The sequence below is a fragment of the Limanda limanda genome, chromosome 18 (genome assembly GCF_963576545.1).
Source record: "Limanda limanda chromosome 18, fLimLim1.1, whole genome shotgun sequence".
In the NCBI taxonomy this organism is placed as follows: Eukaryota; Metazoa; Chordata; class Actinopteri; order Pleuronectiformes; family Pleuronectidae; genus Limanda; species Limanda limanda.
The window spans coordinates 9,799,500-9,817,161 of record NC_083653.1 but is presented as its reverse complement, the minus strand read 5'-3'; the positions used below and the strand labels follow the sequence as shown (position 1 = coordinate 9,817,161).

Sequence of the window (17,662 nt, the reverse complement as noted above, 5' to 3'; positions counted from 1 at the left end):
GAGTATATGTGAACATGTGTGACGTGTGAAAGACGGAACAAAAACAAATAGAAAGTGGTTGTGTGTCGATAGGGAGAAAACAAGGACAAGAGAGAGATTTGTATTTGTTTACGTCCAATAGTGTGTGTGCACGTGAGGAAAAGAATGGAAGAGAGAAGTGCATGCATGTGTTTTTGTGTGCGCGAGTGTGCAAGGACATTTTACACTGCCCATTACCAGAAGCCACAGGATGTGCGTCTGTAGCAGACCACCTTGTACCCCATGACATCATCACTGCGCCCTCTTAAACTCCACAAACACACACACACACACACACACACACACACACACACAAACCAACATGCTGCTTTTCCCCTAACCTCATCAGGTGCCAAAGGAAGTGCGTTTGCCATGTGTTGAGCACATGTTGTTGAAAAAGAGGAGAACCTCAGTGTGTAGGATTATGGGGGATCTATAAGAATAAATAGAAAACAACATTCATAATTATATTTGATTGTGACGTAGAAGCCACTGTAGGTTCTCACACACGCGTGGGAGGAAAAGGGTGAGGGGACGGGGCCTTCTGTTGGTTGCAATCTGCCCTCTGACCACTAGATGCCACTAAATCCTGCACACTTACGGTATCACATGCATAATCAAAAACATATTTACTGTCTACATTACAAAGCTTTTCTTTCAAATGGAGACAGAAGGGATTTATTAAGCTAAGGTGAGCATATTTAAATGTAGTGACAGAGCTTGAACAGTTTGGTGATAATGCCGTGACAGGAGTCTGGCGTCCGACTGTCCCACAGTGGCCAAAAAAGAGAGAGCAAAGAGCAACAACCGAGCAATAAACAACAGATGGCAGCTCGCACTTCCAAGAACAGCAAAGACGTATTTATAGACAAAGCCTTTGGAACAGGCTGCGTCTACTGCAGTAACAATTAGGGCTTTTAAAAATCAATCCACCACCATCATGAATCAGATTCAAAGCCGCAATATGAAAGCAAACCATAATCTGTGTGTAAATACTGCAGAATGTGGTCAACAATAATAATCACGTCCAACAATAACACGGGTTTCGTTTTTTTATTAGTTGTGATGCAAGATTTGAAGATGTGGAAGTAGAAGTAGTATATTTGGTTAAATCAGGACAAGTCAGAGTCAGCTGTACCGCAGTTGGTTAATTAGACGCAGTTGAAAAAAGCCTGGACACTTTGAAGCCGCCGCCCACTGGACCACATGACGCAGGTGTTGACATCAAAGGCAACTTTTCAAGGAGATAGTGCGCAAGATAAAAGCTGATGCATCATTTCAGCTTCCTGTTCTGTCAAATGATTCATTCAATCTGTGGCACAATCTGACTGTGTGATTTCACAGTGTGGAGACGCATGATCTATGATCCAGCTTGAGCAACACAGGAAGTTGCGTCACCACACCGTTTCTGAGAGTCCACAAGCAAATGTCAGGAATGTGTCAGAAGTTTGAACAGGATTAGACTAAGAGTGAGTAAGTTGTAACGGGTCAGTGAACAGATGAGAATCTTCCGAGCGGGGCGGCTGATTAGTTGAAAATACCAATGATATTTGATTGTTTGGAAAACGTCTTTAAATGTCTTGTTATGTCCAACTACCAATCCAAAACCCAAAGATAACCAAACTGATTAATAGATAGGCCTAATCAGAATTTCTGATGATTGACTGATCAGTGAACAGTCACTTCAACCCTACATGTAAGTCATTCATTGGTTGGAAGATGTTTTATCATTTTACTGATGGAAATAGAAAGTAAAATCAGGTAAGAGAACCAACACAGAGTGTCATCCTTCATCTGTACATCCATCCATTATCTATTCTGCTTATCTTTTAAGGGTCTATAGGGGATTTAGCTGGAGCCAAACCCAGCTGACAATGGGCGAGAGGCGGAGTTGACCCTGGACAGGTCCCAGGCATATCGCAGAGCTGACAACACACAAACAACCAACTCGGGACAAATGAAAGACTCCATGCCTGTGGCCTGTGGGAGGAAGCTCGAGTACCTGGAGAAAACCCACACAGACATGGGGAGAACATGCAAACTCAAAACAGAAAGATGAGATTAACCCAAGTAACCTTCTTGCTGTGAGGCGACAGTGCAAATCACTGCACCATTATTAAAGAAAGACAGAAAGAAAGAAAGAAAGAAAGAAAGACCAGTGCTGTTGAACTTTCTGACCTCTGTGGCTTCTCCGGCTTCATTTCCAATCATCGTTTCTTATCTCCAAACAGACGCCACCACAACAACAGCTTCTGGGAAATCTCTCTTTCTCACCCTGCTGCCTCTTTCAATAACAACTTTATAATTAGAGCAGAAATACGATAGCATTGAGGGTTTTAAAACGATCGCCTCTTAAGCTGCCATAAATCTGACTGGTTATGAAACAGACACTTCATTAATCTAATAAACATGCAAATGAGCAGATTCCTCCATGCTGACAGATGCACCGTAAGCTTCTGAGAAACGGCCACGTTTTTTTTCTCCGTTCCGTCTCTAGCAACAAAACCCAAACCACAAGCTCTCAAGGAGAAGCAATAAAGAAATATACACCTATTAAAGGTCATTAGGAGGCTAATTTTCTTCATAAAAGAGGGTTTCCTTACAGGACGAGCAGAGTGCCAAGTGTATTCCTTCTCTGTTTCTGTCATCAGGGGCACGGAGACGGCATGTGGGAGGGTTGAAAGGACGGATTTGGCCTCTCTCCTGCTGTGTTAGGGCAAGGTCACATAGTACATCACATCTTGGTTAGAGGCAGCACACTGAAACCCTGTGCTGCGCTCAGCCTCCCAGCAGCCACCCTGCGGAGACACACACACACACACCACTTCTATCTCTCTCTCACACACACACGCACACACACAGCCATTCTACACATGCATGCAAGTGAGCGGCAAACAAACACGGCATCCACACGCCAACGCTGTTGACTCATGCTAATGCCGGCCAGTGGAGCTGAGCGGCGTGGAGGTGAGGGAAACTCTCTCACCCTTGACTGGCCCCTCGGAAACGTGGGCACGGCTTCAAACTCTCAAACACTGGCTCAATACAGTGAGAGCAATAAGTAGCTTTCATTCATAAACACCGTCTGACGCTCGGCTCATTGTCATTTGAAGGCAGCCGGGATCATTAGCTTCCAATTGTGGTCAGGACTTTGAATGGTGACAAGGAGTTTTAATATTTTTTTTTTCATAAACGAAGGTGAAAAATGAAAATCAGCAAAAACTGAGACGATATGCAAAGTAAAAAGCAGAGTGGCAAAATGTACAGTAAGGCCAATCCCTTAAATTCAATCAGGCGGCACCAGATTTCTCACACTCATAGTTCCCTAAATGTACCAGATTTTTTATTTATTCAACAAGATCCAGACATTTTTTTTCTGGGAAAACAATGAAAATGTTGAACAATGCCCTGTCTTGGCTGAGGGGGGGTAAAGGGTGTATTCTTGCATACAGACTAACTGCCAGGGGTGAAAACTTGGTGTATATAACTCTCCTGTATCTACACCCAGTTTTACTCATTGGTATATGAGGACTGGACCGAAGTCATATTTCAACCTCCGTGCGTTGCTGACATCTTAGAGACGTCAGCACGGAACCACACAAGATCTCCGCTCACACATTGGTCCGAATGCATTTGTGCTCAGTCATCGTGGTAATTTTCTGTCCATATGCTGCTGCTCACAGTTCACAGACGCAGACAGTCTGCACTGGCCTATAATCAATGTGTCATGTTGGAGATTCGATGTGGACACATGCTCTTAGTTGCATCTTAAAATATACAACCCGGAATCTATCCACCACCTTAAGGCTCCTGTCTGGGAGAAGACATTGTCAGAGGGATTGAAAGAAGAAGACAAAGAGAACAAGAAAGAGGAGAGATAAAGGGAGACATCTGGTTGACGACAAGCAAGTGCCGAACAGGACGCTTTATTTTTCCACCTGTTTCCCCGACAGCACTTAATATTCCAAAGAACAGATGTCAACCAGAACACACAAACTCCTAGAAAGCCCAGTTTGAGTGGTGTGGCTTTTCCATCTCTGCGGAGAACAACCCACATGGGCCCAGTTTCTGCTGCTGCTTCAGCCCCTTTATTTAGACCAACCACACAGGGATCCTTTACTCTTATAAATAGAGGCAGAGCAGCTTTTACACCACAGTCCATCTGAGCATATGTGACTCACACACACATGTGACTGAGCAATGTGTGCATTAATGAATGAAAGAGCGCGTTGATGCATGTTGGAGGTTTGGGAAGAATCAGAGTGACTGATCATTTTGAGTTACTTGAGTATTTTCCATAATTAGTTAGTTCCCTACACTCTTCTGTCAAAGGGCAGTACTGTAGGATTCTACTTACACAACCTGTAACCATCTTTTGAATGATGATAAACTGTTATACATAAATAGATGAATAGAAAAGTGTAAATTAAGAAGTGAAATGCAGCTTACAGTAGTCTACACATAATATTATACACATAATAAGCCAGGACCCTCAGTGACTAAAATTATACAAGATACAAAGGTGGGCCTACATTTTGCTGATCCGATTTACAGTATGTTCTTTTGCATAAATCAATTTTTTGCTATTTTTGAATATTTGAAATAATATTTGAAACATAACTTGACTTAACAGGGGCAGAATACTAGGAAACGTGGTTGAAGGAAGCAGTATCGGTCAGTAAAGGAGCGCATCAAATATTTATATGGGTCCGGATCAGGGGGGCGGATCAAGGCATTTCTTTACACTTTCTCTAACATTGGAAAATATTCAATGTTTTTCAAAAAATTATTGCAGTTCACTGGTTTTTTTTTCTTCGCTGGATTCCTTTATTAAACGACACCAACAGGTAACGCCAGAAATATAATTCACACAGTCACATAACAACACCAGAAAAACGAACAAATGTACTTGTTCCCCTATATTTTATATGAATGTTTTGTTTGCTAACTACACGCTGAGGTGGTGCTGTCTGTGAGCACAGTCAGCAGCTAAGCGCGGCCTTGAAGATGGAGCTTGTCTTTAATTTGGCCGTGTGGGCTATAGGCTACACTAGCTGGTGGTCAGCGGTTCGCTTCAGGCCTCCAAGAACAGCTCATTAGAACAGAGCGGCTAATTATAGACAAACCAACACTGAGCTACAAACTACAGACCCACAGTCCGACCTGTTGTGAAACACACGAGACACAGAGCGAGAAAATTTGTCCAATTGCGTAAAAGGAAGACGGACGGTTTCTAGTTTGGGGTCCAGCTCCAAATTAAGAGACTTTGTTTAATTTTTGTTCCTGGAGAGACAGTAAAGAACAGGCACGAGTTAAAAACGGACAGAGGAAAGTGAAGATAAACAGCCGGATGATGGAAGCGGTAGTAATGTTCGCTGATAATCCCCGACGGCTGCGATCTCTTTGTCACAACATCTTTTATCCCTTTCTTTTCAATTTCCATCTACTGTTTATAGTCTTTTCTTCCCTGAAGCAAATTCCATGAACAGACGTGAAGACGTTTCATTTTTCTCTCTCTCAGACAGTGAAACAGGCACCTTGGCCGATAATCAGTTCTACAAGCACAGCAGCCCCAAGACACACAAATATAAGACTGTGAACTCGTGAAAGAACGAACACTTAAGAGTCAGCACATTAAACACACACACACACACACACACACACATGGATAAAATGTGCATAAACAGTAACACGTATACACAAATGGGTGGAGATGATACAGGAGAGCTCAGAGAGACAGCGGTTTTCAAATCCTGTGGTCGGGTGGGTAATGGAACTGCATGTAGTGATTAGAGACACAAACGTCCCAGATGGAAGTTCCACGCTGACAACGCACCCAGTGGCACAATTGTGTGTGTGTGTGGGTGTGTGTGTGTGTGTGTACAGTGTGTGTGTCTGTGTCATACATGTCCACTCCAGAGCAGAGGACAACTCGGAGGCCGCATCTGCTCGCCAAGTGTTTGCCGCCCAGGAAAGAATTTACGTGGAAGTTTCTCGCACAGACGTCCCGGAGAGGAAAGAGAAGGGGGGGTGGAGAGAGAGAGAGAGAGGAGATACATGGCACGAGGACGAGTAGAGAGAGACAGCGGCAAAGGGGGGAAATGGAAAAAGAGGAGGAAAGATGGAGAGCGAAAAGGAAGGCTGGATAAACAGTGGAAGAAAAGCAGAGTAATCCTCGGAGTGAGAACTTGTGGGGAAGTAGGAGAGCAACCTCCTGCAGTGATGGATGGATTTGCAGGGCAGGCAGGTCCAACTGGCTGGGATTCAGACCCGTCCAGACTGGTGCAGTGGAGAGGTGGTTCTGGGCCGGGCCAGTGGAAACGCTTCACAACCAGGATCTGGGCCAGTGAACCAGGCCTGGCCACTGATGGCTTTTCAAGAGGTGCAGCAACACCGTGTGTAAGGAGCAGCACTAAATTCTTGGGTTACTCACGTCAAGCGGGGTTTAACCAACATCCCGACATGACCTTTGACCTCCTGTTAAACTTCTGAAGCGTTACTAGTTTAGCAGATTACATTCCTGAACTGCTCTGGATGCTAGAGGTGAACCTTTGACTCACTTTCTTTTTCAGTAGAAATCACAAACACAATGTAATTAACACCTCTACCCACTGCTCTGGGCTGCTCCGCTGAGAATGAGGGCCGCAGCCTCAGCGTTGACCAAACAGGAAAAAGAACAAACTTCTTGGAAGCTGCATGTTTTCGTGTCTTTGTATATAAAAAAAAAAAGAAACACACTTTGGACTGTGTCGCTCACTCGCGCTGTCTCTTGACAACATCTGGAAAATGCGGTTTCTCCTGCAGACCGGAACACTTGTACAGGGTCAGGGCTGCAGCAGCTCACCACTACAGTACAGTAACGCTCCCTCGGCTGCGGCTTCAGCAGCTGAGGCGTCTGTTGTTTGCAGGGTAAACACGAAAGAAGACAGGGGGGGGGGGGGAGATCTCGATATTGAGTTCATAAGTGTGACAGGTGATGGCAGCATGTGGATTTTCGCACCGGCCCTCACTTTTTTCCCTCGAGTTTTGGGCGTGTACGACGTTCTCTCAGTAGTTTGCACTCCTGTCTTCCCATAAGAGGCAGGTGTTGAGAGGAAAGAGGGAGACGGAGAGAGAAAAAGAGAGAGAGAGAGAGAGAGAGAGACAGAGAAGTGGTGGGAGACAACGGCGGGTCTCAGGGACGGGGAGCACATTTTGAGACGGAGGTGCGAGATCTGGCCCAGGTGAGGTTTTGCTTTCCACGGGGGACGACCACATTCCGACTGAGACCGTCCACCCTCTCTCCTCTTTGCCATCAATGCATTAATCTGTCTCAGCGCAGCCAAGCTCGGGAGCAATAAATAGTTTTATTCTCTGCAGGGCGGTTTCGGTGGTGTTCCTTCCAACTGCTGCACACAGGGGCAGGGAGGGTCACTGATCATGATGGGATTAAGTTAGAGAACAACTGCTGTGCAAGATGCTGTAGGGATCTAATACAAGTTGTGAGTTGCTTCATATCTATTAATCTCTCTATATATATAAAGTGAAAGAGTGAGATCATGGGTGGAACACAATGTGGAAACACTGGCAGCAGAGCACACGGCTCCGCATCCAGCAATGTCACCGTTAAAAATATTGAGCTGTCTCTGGTGTCAGCAGACGATAAAGTGATAATAATAACTTGAAGTCAGCTTTATCTCCCCTCAAGGGTGTGGAAGCCTGTGGTGATCATTTTAAAGTGTATACCAGTCGACTCCGGGCTTTCATCTAACTTACTGAGTTATGGCTCTCTGAGTGACGGGCAGAAATTACATAAGCGTTTGTTTGGCTGGGAGCTGAGAGGTGTTACTTGACATCTCTCTGTAGCGTTCCTCTCCGTCTAGCTCGGCCCTTCGGATGCCGGGTCTGTTTCAAAAGCTGAAGTCTAGAGCAGAGTGCACCTTTTAAATTAAACTGCGGAAAAAAGTTTCCTATGTATTTAAAGTTATTTCTTGCAAAACGGCAGCGTATTACCGATGGAACAATTAGGATTGTTCATGTAAGCTAAGCAGCGGAGGAAAGAGAGTGTGTGTGTTCGTTTCCAAGTCTTCCAGTGCTCCTGCCTTCATGGAAACATTGCTTTATCATTATGTAATGGTCTTTCCTTAATCTAATCCCCATTTGGTTTCATCTGGGACCAACTAGGATCTCTTAAAAGGCGTCTTAACGGTGCATACATGTGTGCACTTGCACCCAAATTAAATGAAAGTGAAATCAAACAAATTCATGTAGCCCATAAGCTTTCATGTTCAGAGCCAACAGGCCGGTGCAGAGCTAATGAGAGACCAGTGTAATAATAATAAAGGTTGACGGCTTCAGAAAGTGATGATCTGTGTTTTGGTATCGTTTTCTAAAAAAAGGGGAACTTCTGACAAACCACACACCTGACTCGGCCCTCGGGTTTCACTCGTGGTGTCTGGCACAAAATAACATTTAACATCTGTTTGGATTACGTGTGCATGTAAGGAAGTGATTTCTGCCGCTGACAAGTAGATAAGAGGGCTGATAACCAATGGATTAAAACAGCAGAGCAATGAAAACAGGATGCTTAGTTCACCACCATCACTAGAGATGCACAGAGAGTAAAAGGCAATATTTTAAACGTTATGACCTGAGGAAAGGCACGTAGCGTTTGTAAAATGCCAAAAGCGAATCAGTCGAAGGTGAGGCTGTATTTCACTTGAAAGGATTCCGACATCAAGACGTGAAGCAAAAAACTATTCTGTAAAGAGAGGACCACGTCAAACCTAACGAAGCACCAGGCAATCCGCGCTCAGCTGCTTGGGTGACCCCATGCTGACAGCGTGGGTGTCCTTGGATCCAGGGCTGGGGAGACAACTGATCAAGAGTTTGAAGCTGGAGTATTTTGCCACTGAAATTGTTATTTAGTGATAAATGATTGTAGTTGCCTTAGCTTTTATGCTTTTTAAAACAGTTCTACAACCGTTTAGGCACCAGTCCCACTTCAAAAGGATTGATTTAGAAACCAGTATCTGACTAAACCCATACGTCCCCCGTAGATTTCAGATCAAGAAAACTGCATTTCTCTTTTGACTCAGCTCAACCCAGAGCAGGCGCGTACAACTTAAAAGTGCAGAGCAATACGATTCCCCAAACCAGCACATCGTGGTTTTAACAACATGGGCTGGGCACTGCTGGTCTATCTGCCTCGCTGTATATTTAAAGCTGCTATTTTAAAAACACTATATACTTTTTTCATTGCCATGAAATGAGGCTAGCAGACAGACCTGTGGTGAACGCACTCAGATTAAAGATAGGCAGAGTTCCCTTGAACAAGGTATGTCGCCGACCACCGGGCAACATGTTTCCTTTTAACAAGTCCCATAACAACCAATTACTTGGCCTCAGGCTGTGTGTTTGTTCCTGAGCTGCGAAAGGGGAAGAAAGAAAAAAGAGGGACAAAATCCAGTTGTAGAATTCAATTGGAAAAAAATTGCCCGACTTCGGTGACCGCACAAACCTGCCGACTGACGACAAGTGTATATGTGGCCGCTTGAATGGAAACAGGCGCTCGACATGTTGGGTGTTCGGCGGCAATAAACAGAGGAATGTGGAGCACCTTCAACACTCGCCAAAGTAAACAAAGAAACTTCCCAAATAAGCTGAACACACCAGGGAACGGAGATACGAGGAAGGGTTGAACCGATCCAAAAATCAACAGCGCACGCAGCACACTGGATTTATTCTGCTTCCAGGAAAATACCTGGATTCAGATTAGAGGTCCTGTCCCTCCCTATGAGCGGAGAGGAGCTGATTAAAGCACAACTTTTTAGTTTACATGTCATAAGCAAATACCTCATTTTCTCACAGGACCTCTATTTATCCTGGCGCTGATCTTTTTAAATTATGGGATATAGGTCTCACAAGCATTAGCCAAGGTACCACCCAGTGGCTGCGGGCCCTGAGCCACCCACCCATTTATGCACCACCACAGGCGATGACATAAAAGCCACCGCGACCAGCCGTCATCAGTGTCTTGGCAACCGCTTAGAAACAGCACACAGTTCCTAAAACCATCCCCCCTTCTGAGCCGGTGTAAAATGTGTATGATGTTGACAACAGGAAGGACAAAAGGCTGAAATAAATACACCGCTTCACATTAGGTTAGTCGGTTATACAAGTTTTGAAGGGATAATTGGCCATTTTGGGAAATACACTTTATCGCTTTCTTGCCAAATGTTGATAAAATATGTAGCACGCTCGCGTCTTGGTATTAAATGAACGGTTTGACATTTACAGAAACGTGCCTTTTGTAGAGATAAAGAAGAAAACTGGGATCCTGTTCAGACCCAGTATCATCATCCATCCTGAGCACCCAAATTCATCCTCAATGCGTTTTGAGATCCAATCCGTCCGGCCTCATGTGTCCCAGTGGTCTCAGAAAAAATATGTCTTCATAGCGGATCTCCACGTGTCTCATTGATTCATTCAATGAGTCTTATTGATCCCCCCCAACTTCGCTCGTTTCCCTTGCTGATGCCGAACACACACAGCGTCAGACGCATCTGCAAACTGGCTTAAAACAACATCATTTGATCTCCGTGAACACAAATGACCCAAGTGTTTATCTGCATGTAAAGCAGGGACGTGAGATAAGCTCACAAGCGACTACAACAGACGCATGTTAATGCCTGATGGGAACAGGCGAGTTTAGAGCTGTCCACTTGTGAGGGGATCTCTCAGGACGGATGTGAATATCTGGTGTGAACGAGGCTGGATTTGCATCCCATATCTTCTGGTTAAATATACAGCTTGTAGACAAGTAGCTTAGCAAAAAAGAGTGAAAACAGGGGGTTTCCTGTTCCCTCGCTCCATCAAATGGTAACAAAGTCTGTCCTCCAGCTTGTGTAAAGCTCCGCATGTGAAAAAACACAAATTTGAACTGTTTGTGTGCAGCAGACAGTTTGCTTAGCTTATCAGAGCCTGGCTCTCTCCAGCACAAAAGAAAAATGCGAGTGAAAACATTATCCCACAAAGCTTGGATATAAACAGAATGTAAATGATTACATTTAGAAGCTGCTTCATAGAACTGAGGATATTATTTCACACATTGATGTAGCCACGCTGTTAAAATAAGCATTTTATCATGTTTTTATTTCAATGTGCAGCGACTCAACTAAATATGTCATTTAAAAGTGAATTATTGTGCATCTATCTGAACAGTCAACACACCAACAGGTTATTTTGCCACTATTTGTATTTTAGTCTTGTTTGGATCAGTCGTTTGTGGCAGTTCACACATCAGCTCATTCTCAAACCACCGCCCACTCATTTCTCTGGGTTTTCTCTTGGGTTAATAAGCATCATTGTTCAGTAATCCTTGTGTAGCAGTCACAGAGTACAGCAGGCGTGTGTCTGTGTTGTTTTTTTTCACATCTTTCTTTCTTTCTTTTTTCTGTGGTGAAAACAAATGCACTAATGGAGGATAATTACCCCGTGTTGTTTCAGCGTTTGCTCGTCTCTCTGGAGAGAGGGCAGCGGCAGCCTCTCAGGCAGGGAGACGCTAATTGGTAATGCTAATTGCATCTGTTATGTAATCATGGCGTGACATGAAGCCAATCTCTCAAATTATTCCATTTTGTAATAACCCCGGAAATAAGGAACGCAACAGATCATCATTTGTCACGACTAATGGAAAAAAAGAAAAATATATGCGAATCCATCTGCGTTCCGACTAAACTAGAAATATTCATTTGTGCTTTTGTTTTCTTCCGAATCCTCCAATTAAAAATCAAATCACCGTTTGTTTTTCTGTCTTTGGTTTCCCCCTCTTTTCTCCTTATTGACCCTCACACCTGATTAACAGGCTGGCACGCACGTTAGAAAGCAGGTAAACAAACGGAGCGTGGCCCGCCTGTGCTCGGCGGGGGGGGACGTCTGCTCATTTTACCAAAGCAGAGCCAATTACAAGCCGTCTGATTTGTTTTGGCGTTGAGGCTGCGGACGTGACGTCAGGTAGGAGTTGCTCTGGGGTTTGCCTCTGAGTTGTTCTGGTGCTTTCTGTGACACTTCCATGAAAACGAACACACTGCCGCTGGAGGGAGGAAAGTCCTCCTGCTAATGAGTTTTGTCAGCTCCAAGAGTTGGATTGACGTTAAAACCTATATTTTCTGCCTTTCATCCATAAACGTGAAATTATAGTGATGCGGCGGCCTTGAATTTTTAATAGAAATGTGTGTTTTTGCTTTGGTTCATCACCTGTTTAAACTTTACACAACTAACAACTACAAAATTGACAGTTTGACCATTCTTTCCTCAACGCCTGGGACCATAAAAAAAACTGAGTGGCAGCACTGGTTATGATTTTTATTTTATTCGACACTTAAAAACACGGGACTGTCACTTCCCTCAAAGACTCAGTGCCGCTAAATCTGTCAGCCTGAAGAACAAAATATGACCCGATGAAGTAAAGACCTTGTTTTTAATTTCCTCCGACAGGAAGCGGAGCCGCGACTCTGCTCCAGGAATCACACGTACACGTCCGGCTCGCTCAACAAAGCCCCTCTGCATAATGTGCAGTTTGTTTGTCCGTTTCCTCGCCGCAGCGTGCAGGTCTCAGCGGGCACGTTCCAAATATCTGTGTGAGCGCTCTCGTGCATTTTAATGACGTTTAGGCAATCGGGGGGGGCAGCAGGTCAGGCGTGAGGTCGGTGACACAGGTTGGGGGAATTGAGTTCCTCCAGTTCAGAGACACTGAGCAAATTCAAGGAACGAGAATAAGTGCCGGATTCCATCTGTGATTATTATTGTGATAAATAGAATTGTGTGTAGTGACACAAAACACAACATGGTCAAGTGTAATTATATCTCCATTAGTGGGTCCAGAAGTGTTGAGCAGTTTAAGCTCACAACTGTAACTGTTAATCTATATTTGTAATCAGCAGAGTGTGTGTTTGTGTCATCGTACAACATTAGTTAACTTAAGTGTTTGCACGAACATTGCAGATTTTCAAGCTGCTTTCTATCGTTACAATATCAATAGTATGTGAAGATGAATTGTTAATATCCCATCGTGTGGCCTGGACAAAGATGTCCCCTGTATCTGGTTTTCAGTGGCGCCAGAATCAAGTCATACCAGTCAAAAAGAACCGGTTAGCCCAACAACTAGAGGAGCATGGCAGAAGGTAATACTCATATATACTGTATAAGTGTATTTCCGGCCTAAGACATTCCGGGCTACTTATATGAGCTTGAATACGCAGCGAAGGAACAACAGCATATGGAGGAGGAGGAAGAGGACGCAAAAGTAAATACCACAGTCCTTTCTCTCTGTTTTTCTCTGTCATTTTGCACCATTTCCTTCCCGCCTCTCCACTACATGCATATATACTTAAGTTTTATTAGAAGGCCATCCTCCCAGCAGTGGATTAATCCTTAAACTCTCCCTTCCTCCATTACTTCTGTTCCCATTCTCTCTCCGTTCTTGTTTATATACATGTAAAAATGTTATTGCCGCACTGCTCACACTGGCCAAACTAAACTTCATTAGAATTAATTTGACAAAATGTGCGTTCAACCACTTCCTGTGGAGCTCTGCTGTAAACAGGACAGCGGCCGGAGGGAGGAGAAGGATCCTGAACCTCCTCCTGCGTGTACCTGTGTAATTCCTGAACACCGCCCTGCAGTTTACAGCTCGCACTCCTACCCGCCACTTTCTGGTGAATTTATGCGTGCGACTGTTCCGGGGTTACAGAGTTCTTTTCAGAAGCGGAGACTGACAGTTGCACAGGGTTCCTTCGGCGTTTATGATTTATGGTCAGGCAGAGCATGGACAAACACAGAGGAAGACCTGTCCTTTAAAAATCTATTCCGTCCATTCACATGTCGGAGAATTCAGCGCTCGGCGTTTGCTGACTAATCCTGAAAGGGTCCAGCTCAGCAAGTGGAAGATTTGAGAGAACAGAAACTTTTTCTACTTCTGTTAAAATATAAGTCATTATCCCATCGTGGCATTAAAACCCTGTGAAATCATGTCACTGCAGAGATATAAGGTGTGTGGTGCATGTGAATAGTGAGTAAAACCCAAACACAGGCTTCACAGCCTTTCAAACTCTGGTGAGATCCAGTCTTTACTTTCCTTTTATCTTATATAATATGTAATATACATTGAGTTTTAAGCAGGAATGGAGGCAGCTGCTTCGATATAAAGATTCCTGACTAATAACAGCTCATTCGTCAAATAAGCTCCACACTGGTGTTTATGAACAGTCAGGTTCCCCTAAATGTATATGTTTATATAAATTGAACTTAATCACATTTCAGTCAGAGATGTTCCAAGGCAAAAATCAGGAGGAATCACTGCCGCACAGTCTGGTGTGATTGTGCATTCACACACGCAGACACACACCTTTGCTACAAGAGAAACATCACTGAAAATGGAGGTATAGAATATATATGTGTGTGTGTGTGTGTGTCTGTGTGTGAGTCAGTGAACACACAGCGGTGGGCAGACTGTAAATCCAGTTCTAAAGGTCTACACGCCGTTTTAGTCGCTGCAGCTATACGTTGAGTGACACCCTCAAACACCAAAACCCGCGGCAGGCCCAAAAACAAAAAAGGCTCTGTTCCCTGTACGCCGTGTGTGACCGAGAGAAGCACACACACACACACACACACTTAAGACACACTTGCACAAAATCAACCTAGTATTCTCTTCCATGTAGACTCCCACATTCACTCACCCCACCAGGAATCCTCACCTTCATCTTGGCACGGTGCAGCCAAAAGTAACACAAGTCAGCTGAAGGTAAATAAATCAACTAATCACTGGTTGCTCATAAGAAGCAGCTTGGCCGTCCGTCACACATACTACGTACAGTGTGCATGAGGAGGAGGAGGTGCACTGATGCTGAATTCCCTCTTTATTTCCTCATGTATTCCTGTTTTTTGGGGGAAAGCAAACCTCCTGTAAGCAAACGTTTGTCAGAGTTTGCATTTCAGTCATTTTCCTTAAATATCAGGAGAATATCCGGAATTCGGTGCATGTCTGGAAAAACCCCGGGCACACAAAGTTCTCTTGCAAAAAATAACTTTCTTCCACCATCTCTTTCATGGCACCATGGAGGCAATTTTTGACACCACAGCACCAGAGGATTGGGCCCAGCCAGCTCTCCACCTTCCTCCCAGGTTTCTCTCTCCTCTCTCCCTCCAGTATAAAGACCACATGTGTGTTCAGAACGAAGACAACTAGAAGACCATCTGAAGCCCACTCCTCTGCTTTCTCCATCTCCCCCGACCGACATCCAGACTTCACCGTCCCTTGACTATAAAGCTCAGGAACCAGAATACGACCCAAATATAAGTTAACTTTAACCGTTGCTTGTAACCTCATATTGCCACTTCAATGGTCTCCCTACTCTGAGTCAAAAAACAAAAAAACACAAAGGCTTTTCTCCTCCAGCATCGTAACGAGCGGAGAAGATTACTCATGCAGAACCCAGTGGAGGTTCTACACTGTAGTTGTGTCACTGTTACATAATGAGCACCCCCTCCTCTCGCGCCTGAAGTCGGCGGAGTACAGAGGAGTCAGTGTTTGACAGGACTCGGGCCCCCGGGGGGTCTCACGTCACGCAGGTGGGCCCAGACACTCATTCATCTCCTCACAGAGGAATCACTCGCCCTCATGGTCCCCACATGGCTGACTGCTCATGGCGTTTACTCAGAGCTACGCACCAGCTCTGTGTGTCATGGCACCCAGACCCTCCTCCATCCTGTGTGATAAAGTCTCTAAGATCCAGCTGATAACTGTGACTGTCGTGTGCAGGTTGCAGAGCACTTCTCAGAATCCAGATTCCCAGTACGGCCCATCCGATCTGCCTGTTTGTGCATTAGCTCTGTGCAATCACTCTAAAACAGAACGAGCATCGACTGCTGCAATTTCTAAATCACATTAGGCTGCAGAGTTCCATCAGAGCGAATGTGTGCAGTGGATATAGAGTCTGCCCCCGAAAATCAAATTGTGTTTCAGAAGGAAAGTATCTCTACTCTCCTTGATACCCAAATGGAATGATGAATAATGAATTTCCACGCACTGTAAAAACTTTCTGTGTTGCTGTTTCGCAACAGTGCACCAAATTATAATGATTTCTTTCTTATTGTGTAGCGTTGGCGTGCAGGTATGTGAACAAGTGTAAGAGTGTGTCTCTGTAAGTGTGTGTGTGTGTCCACAGGAAACCAATCTGACCCAGGGGATTAGTGGCTGACTTGGTGAGTGACTCTCATGCTGTTCCAGATGTTTATCACGTCATAAAGGCCTCCAGCCCTCAGTAGAATTAGGTAGGAACACAAACCTCTGTTCAACACACACGTTTTTGCTGCTGGTAACAGATTTTTTAACACACACACCACACGCATGAACACACACTTCCTTTTCCTGACCCTGGATACATCTCATCCCCCCGCAAGTCGACACAGACACCCAGGCAGATAGAGCCACTCCACTTTCTCCTTGTAATCACACAGTGGGTTGATGACAGTCATCCAGCAGCTCTATCTGAAGAGAAGACACTTTCAAGTCTTCCCGTCGGGACATCTGAGTTTAAACTGGAAACCTCCCACTATCTCATTTACACAAAGAGACACACGCGTGGCTGTGTCTGCGTCCCGCCTGGAGGACACCGGTGCCATCCGTGCGTAAAGAGCGCACCGGCCGAGGTGTCAGTCCCCAGTCTTTTACAGTTATTACGGTCTGGCTGTTACCATAACAGTAATCTCTGAATCATGCTCCGACAAGTCAGAGCCGAGATTCAAAGCGTTGCAGAGGAGCTCGCATTCCTCAGGGTTCTGGTCAGAAATGCATTTTTTTTGAAAACTTTGGGATAAATCTATAGAGTTTAAATGAGAGGTCTGCGAGTGCAGATGGGATTACGCATGCTCCACAAGTCCAGGTGGAGGTGGGGGGGTTGTGAATGGTGTGAAGACAAGAGGAGAACTCATAAAAACAAACCCCGGTGCACAGGAGGTGAAAGTCTGATTCATTCTCTAACTTCCCAGCAGCAAAGAGAGGGGGAATCGGACTGGTGACGCGTCTCGGAGCTGGAGGAAGGAAGAAAAAAAAAAAGTTCTTACCGAGATACTGTCGGATGTCCAGCAGGACTTTCGGGGGTCCTCCGTTCAGCTGGTAGAAGAGGGAGGCGAAACAGAAGAGGAAGAGCGTAGCCATGCAGAAACCATAGCCTCGCAGGGAGAAGCGCAGCGGGAGAAGAGCGGAGAGGGCGCTGTGCTTTCGGTGGTTCCGTTCTCGGACGTGGTTGGGAGTCGGGCTGCTGCTGCTGCTGTGAAGGGGACTGACGCTGAAAGTCTTCATCATCTCCTCCTCACAAAGCGCCAAGGAGAGTCTTCATCATCTCCTCCTCACCAAGAGCCGAGGAAAGTCTCCCATCCGCCCGGGGGAAGCGTGACTTGTCGCCTGGAGATCATCGGAGGTCGGACGGTGAGTTGTTCTGGAACCCAGCTCTCTGTGGCTCTCCTCCTCCTCCTCCTCCTCCTCCTGCTGCTGCTCCTCCGCCTCCTCCTCCTCAGCCACGGAGCTTGTTGTGTTGAGCGTTCAGCCTCCTGCTCGGTGCCTCTCGTTGGATGACTGCTGCTTCCTTCCGTCCTCCGGGCA

At 45.2% G+C, this 17,662-nt stretch overlaps 1 protein-coding gene across 1 annotated transcript in view; it reads right to left on the bottom strand.

Moving 5' to 3' along the window:
- Positions 1 to 17,662, bottom strand: part of usta (uronyl 2-sulfotransferase a) — a 51,388-nt gene extending 33,726 nt beyond the window's left edge. The window contains exon 1 of the mRNA XM_061091250.1: positions 17,125 to 17,662. Coding sequence (XP_060947233.1) covers positions 17,125 to 17,365 — 241 coding nt within the window. The 5' untranslated portion in view covers positions 17,366 to 17,662. The remainder of the gene's footprint in view (positions 1 to 17,124) is intronic.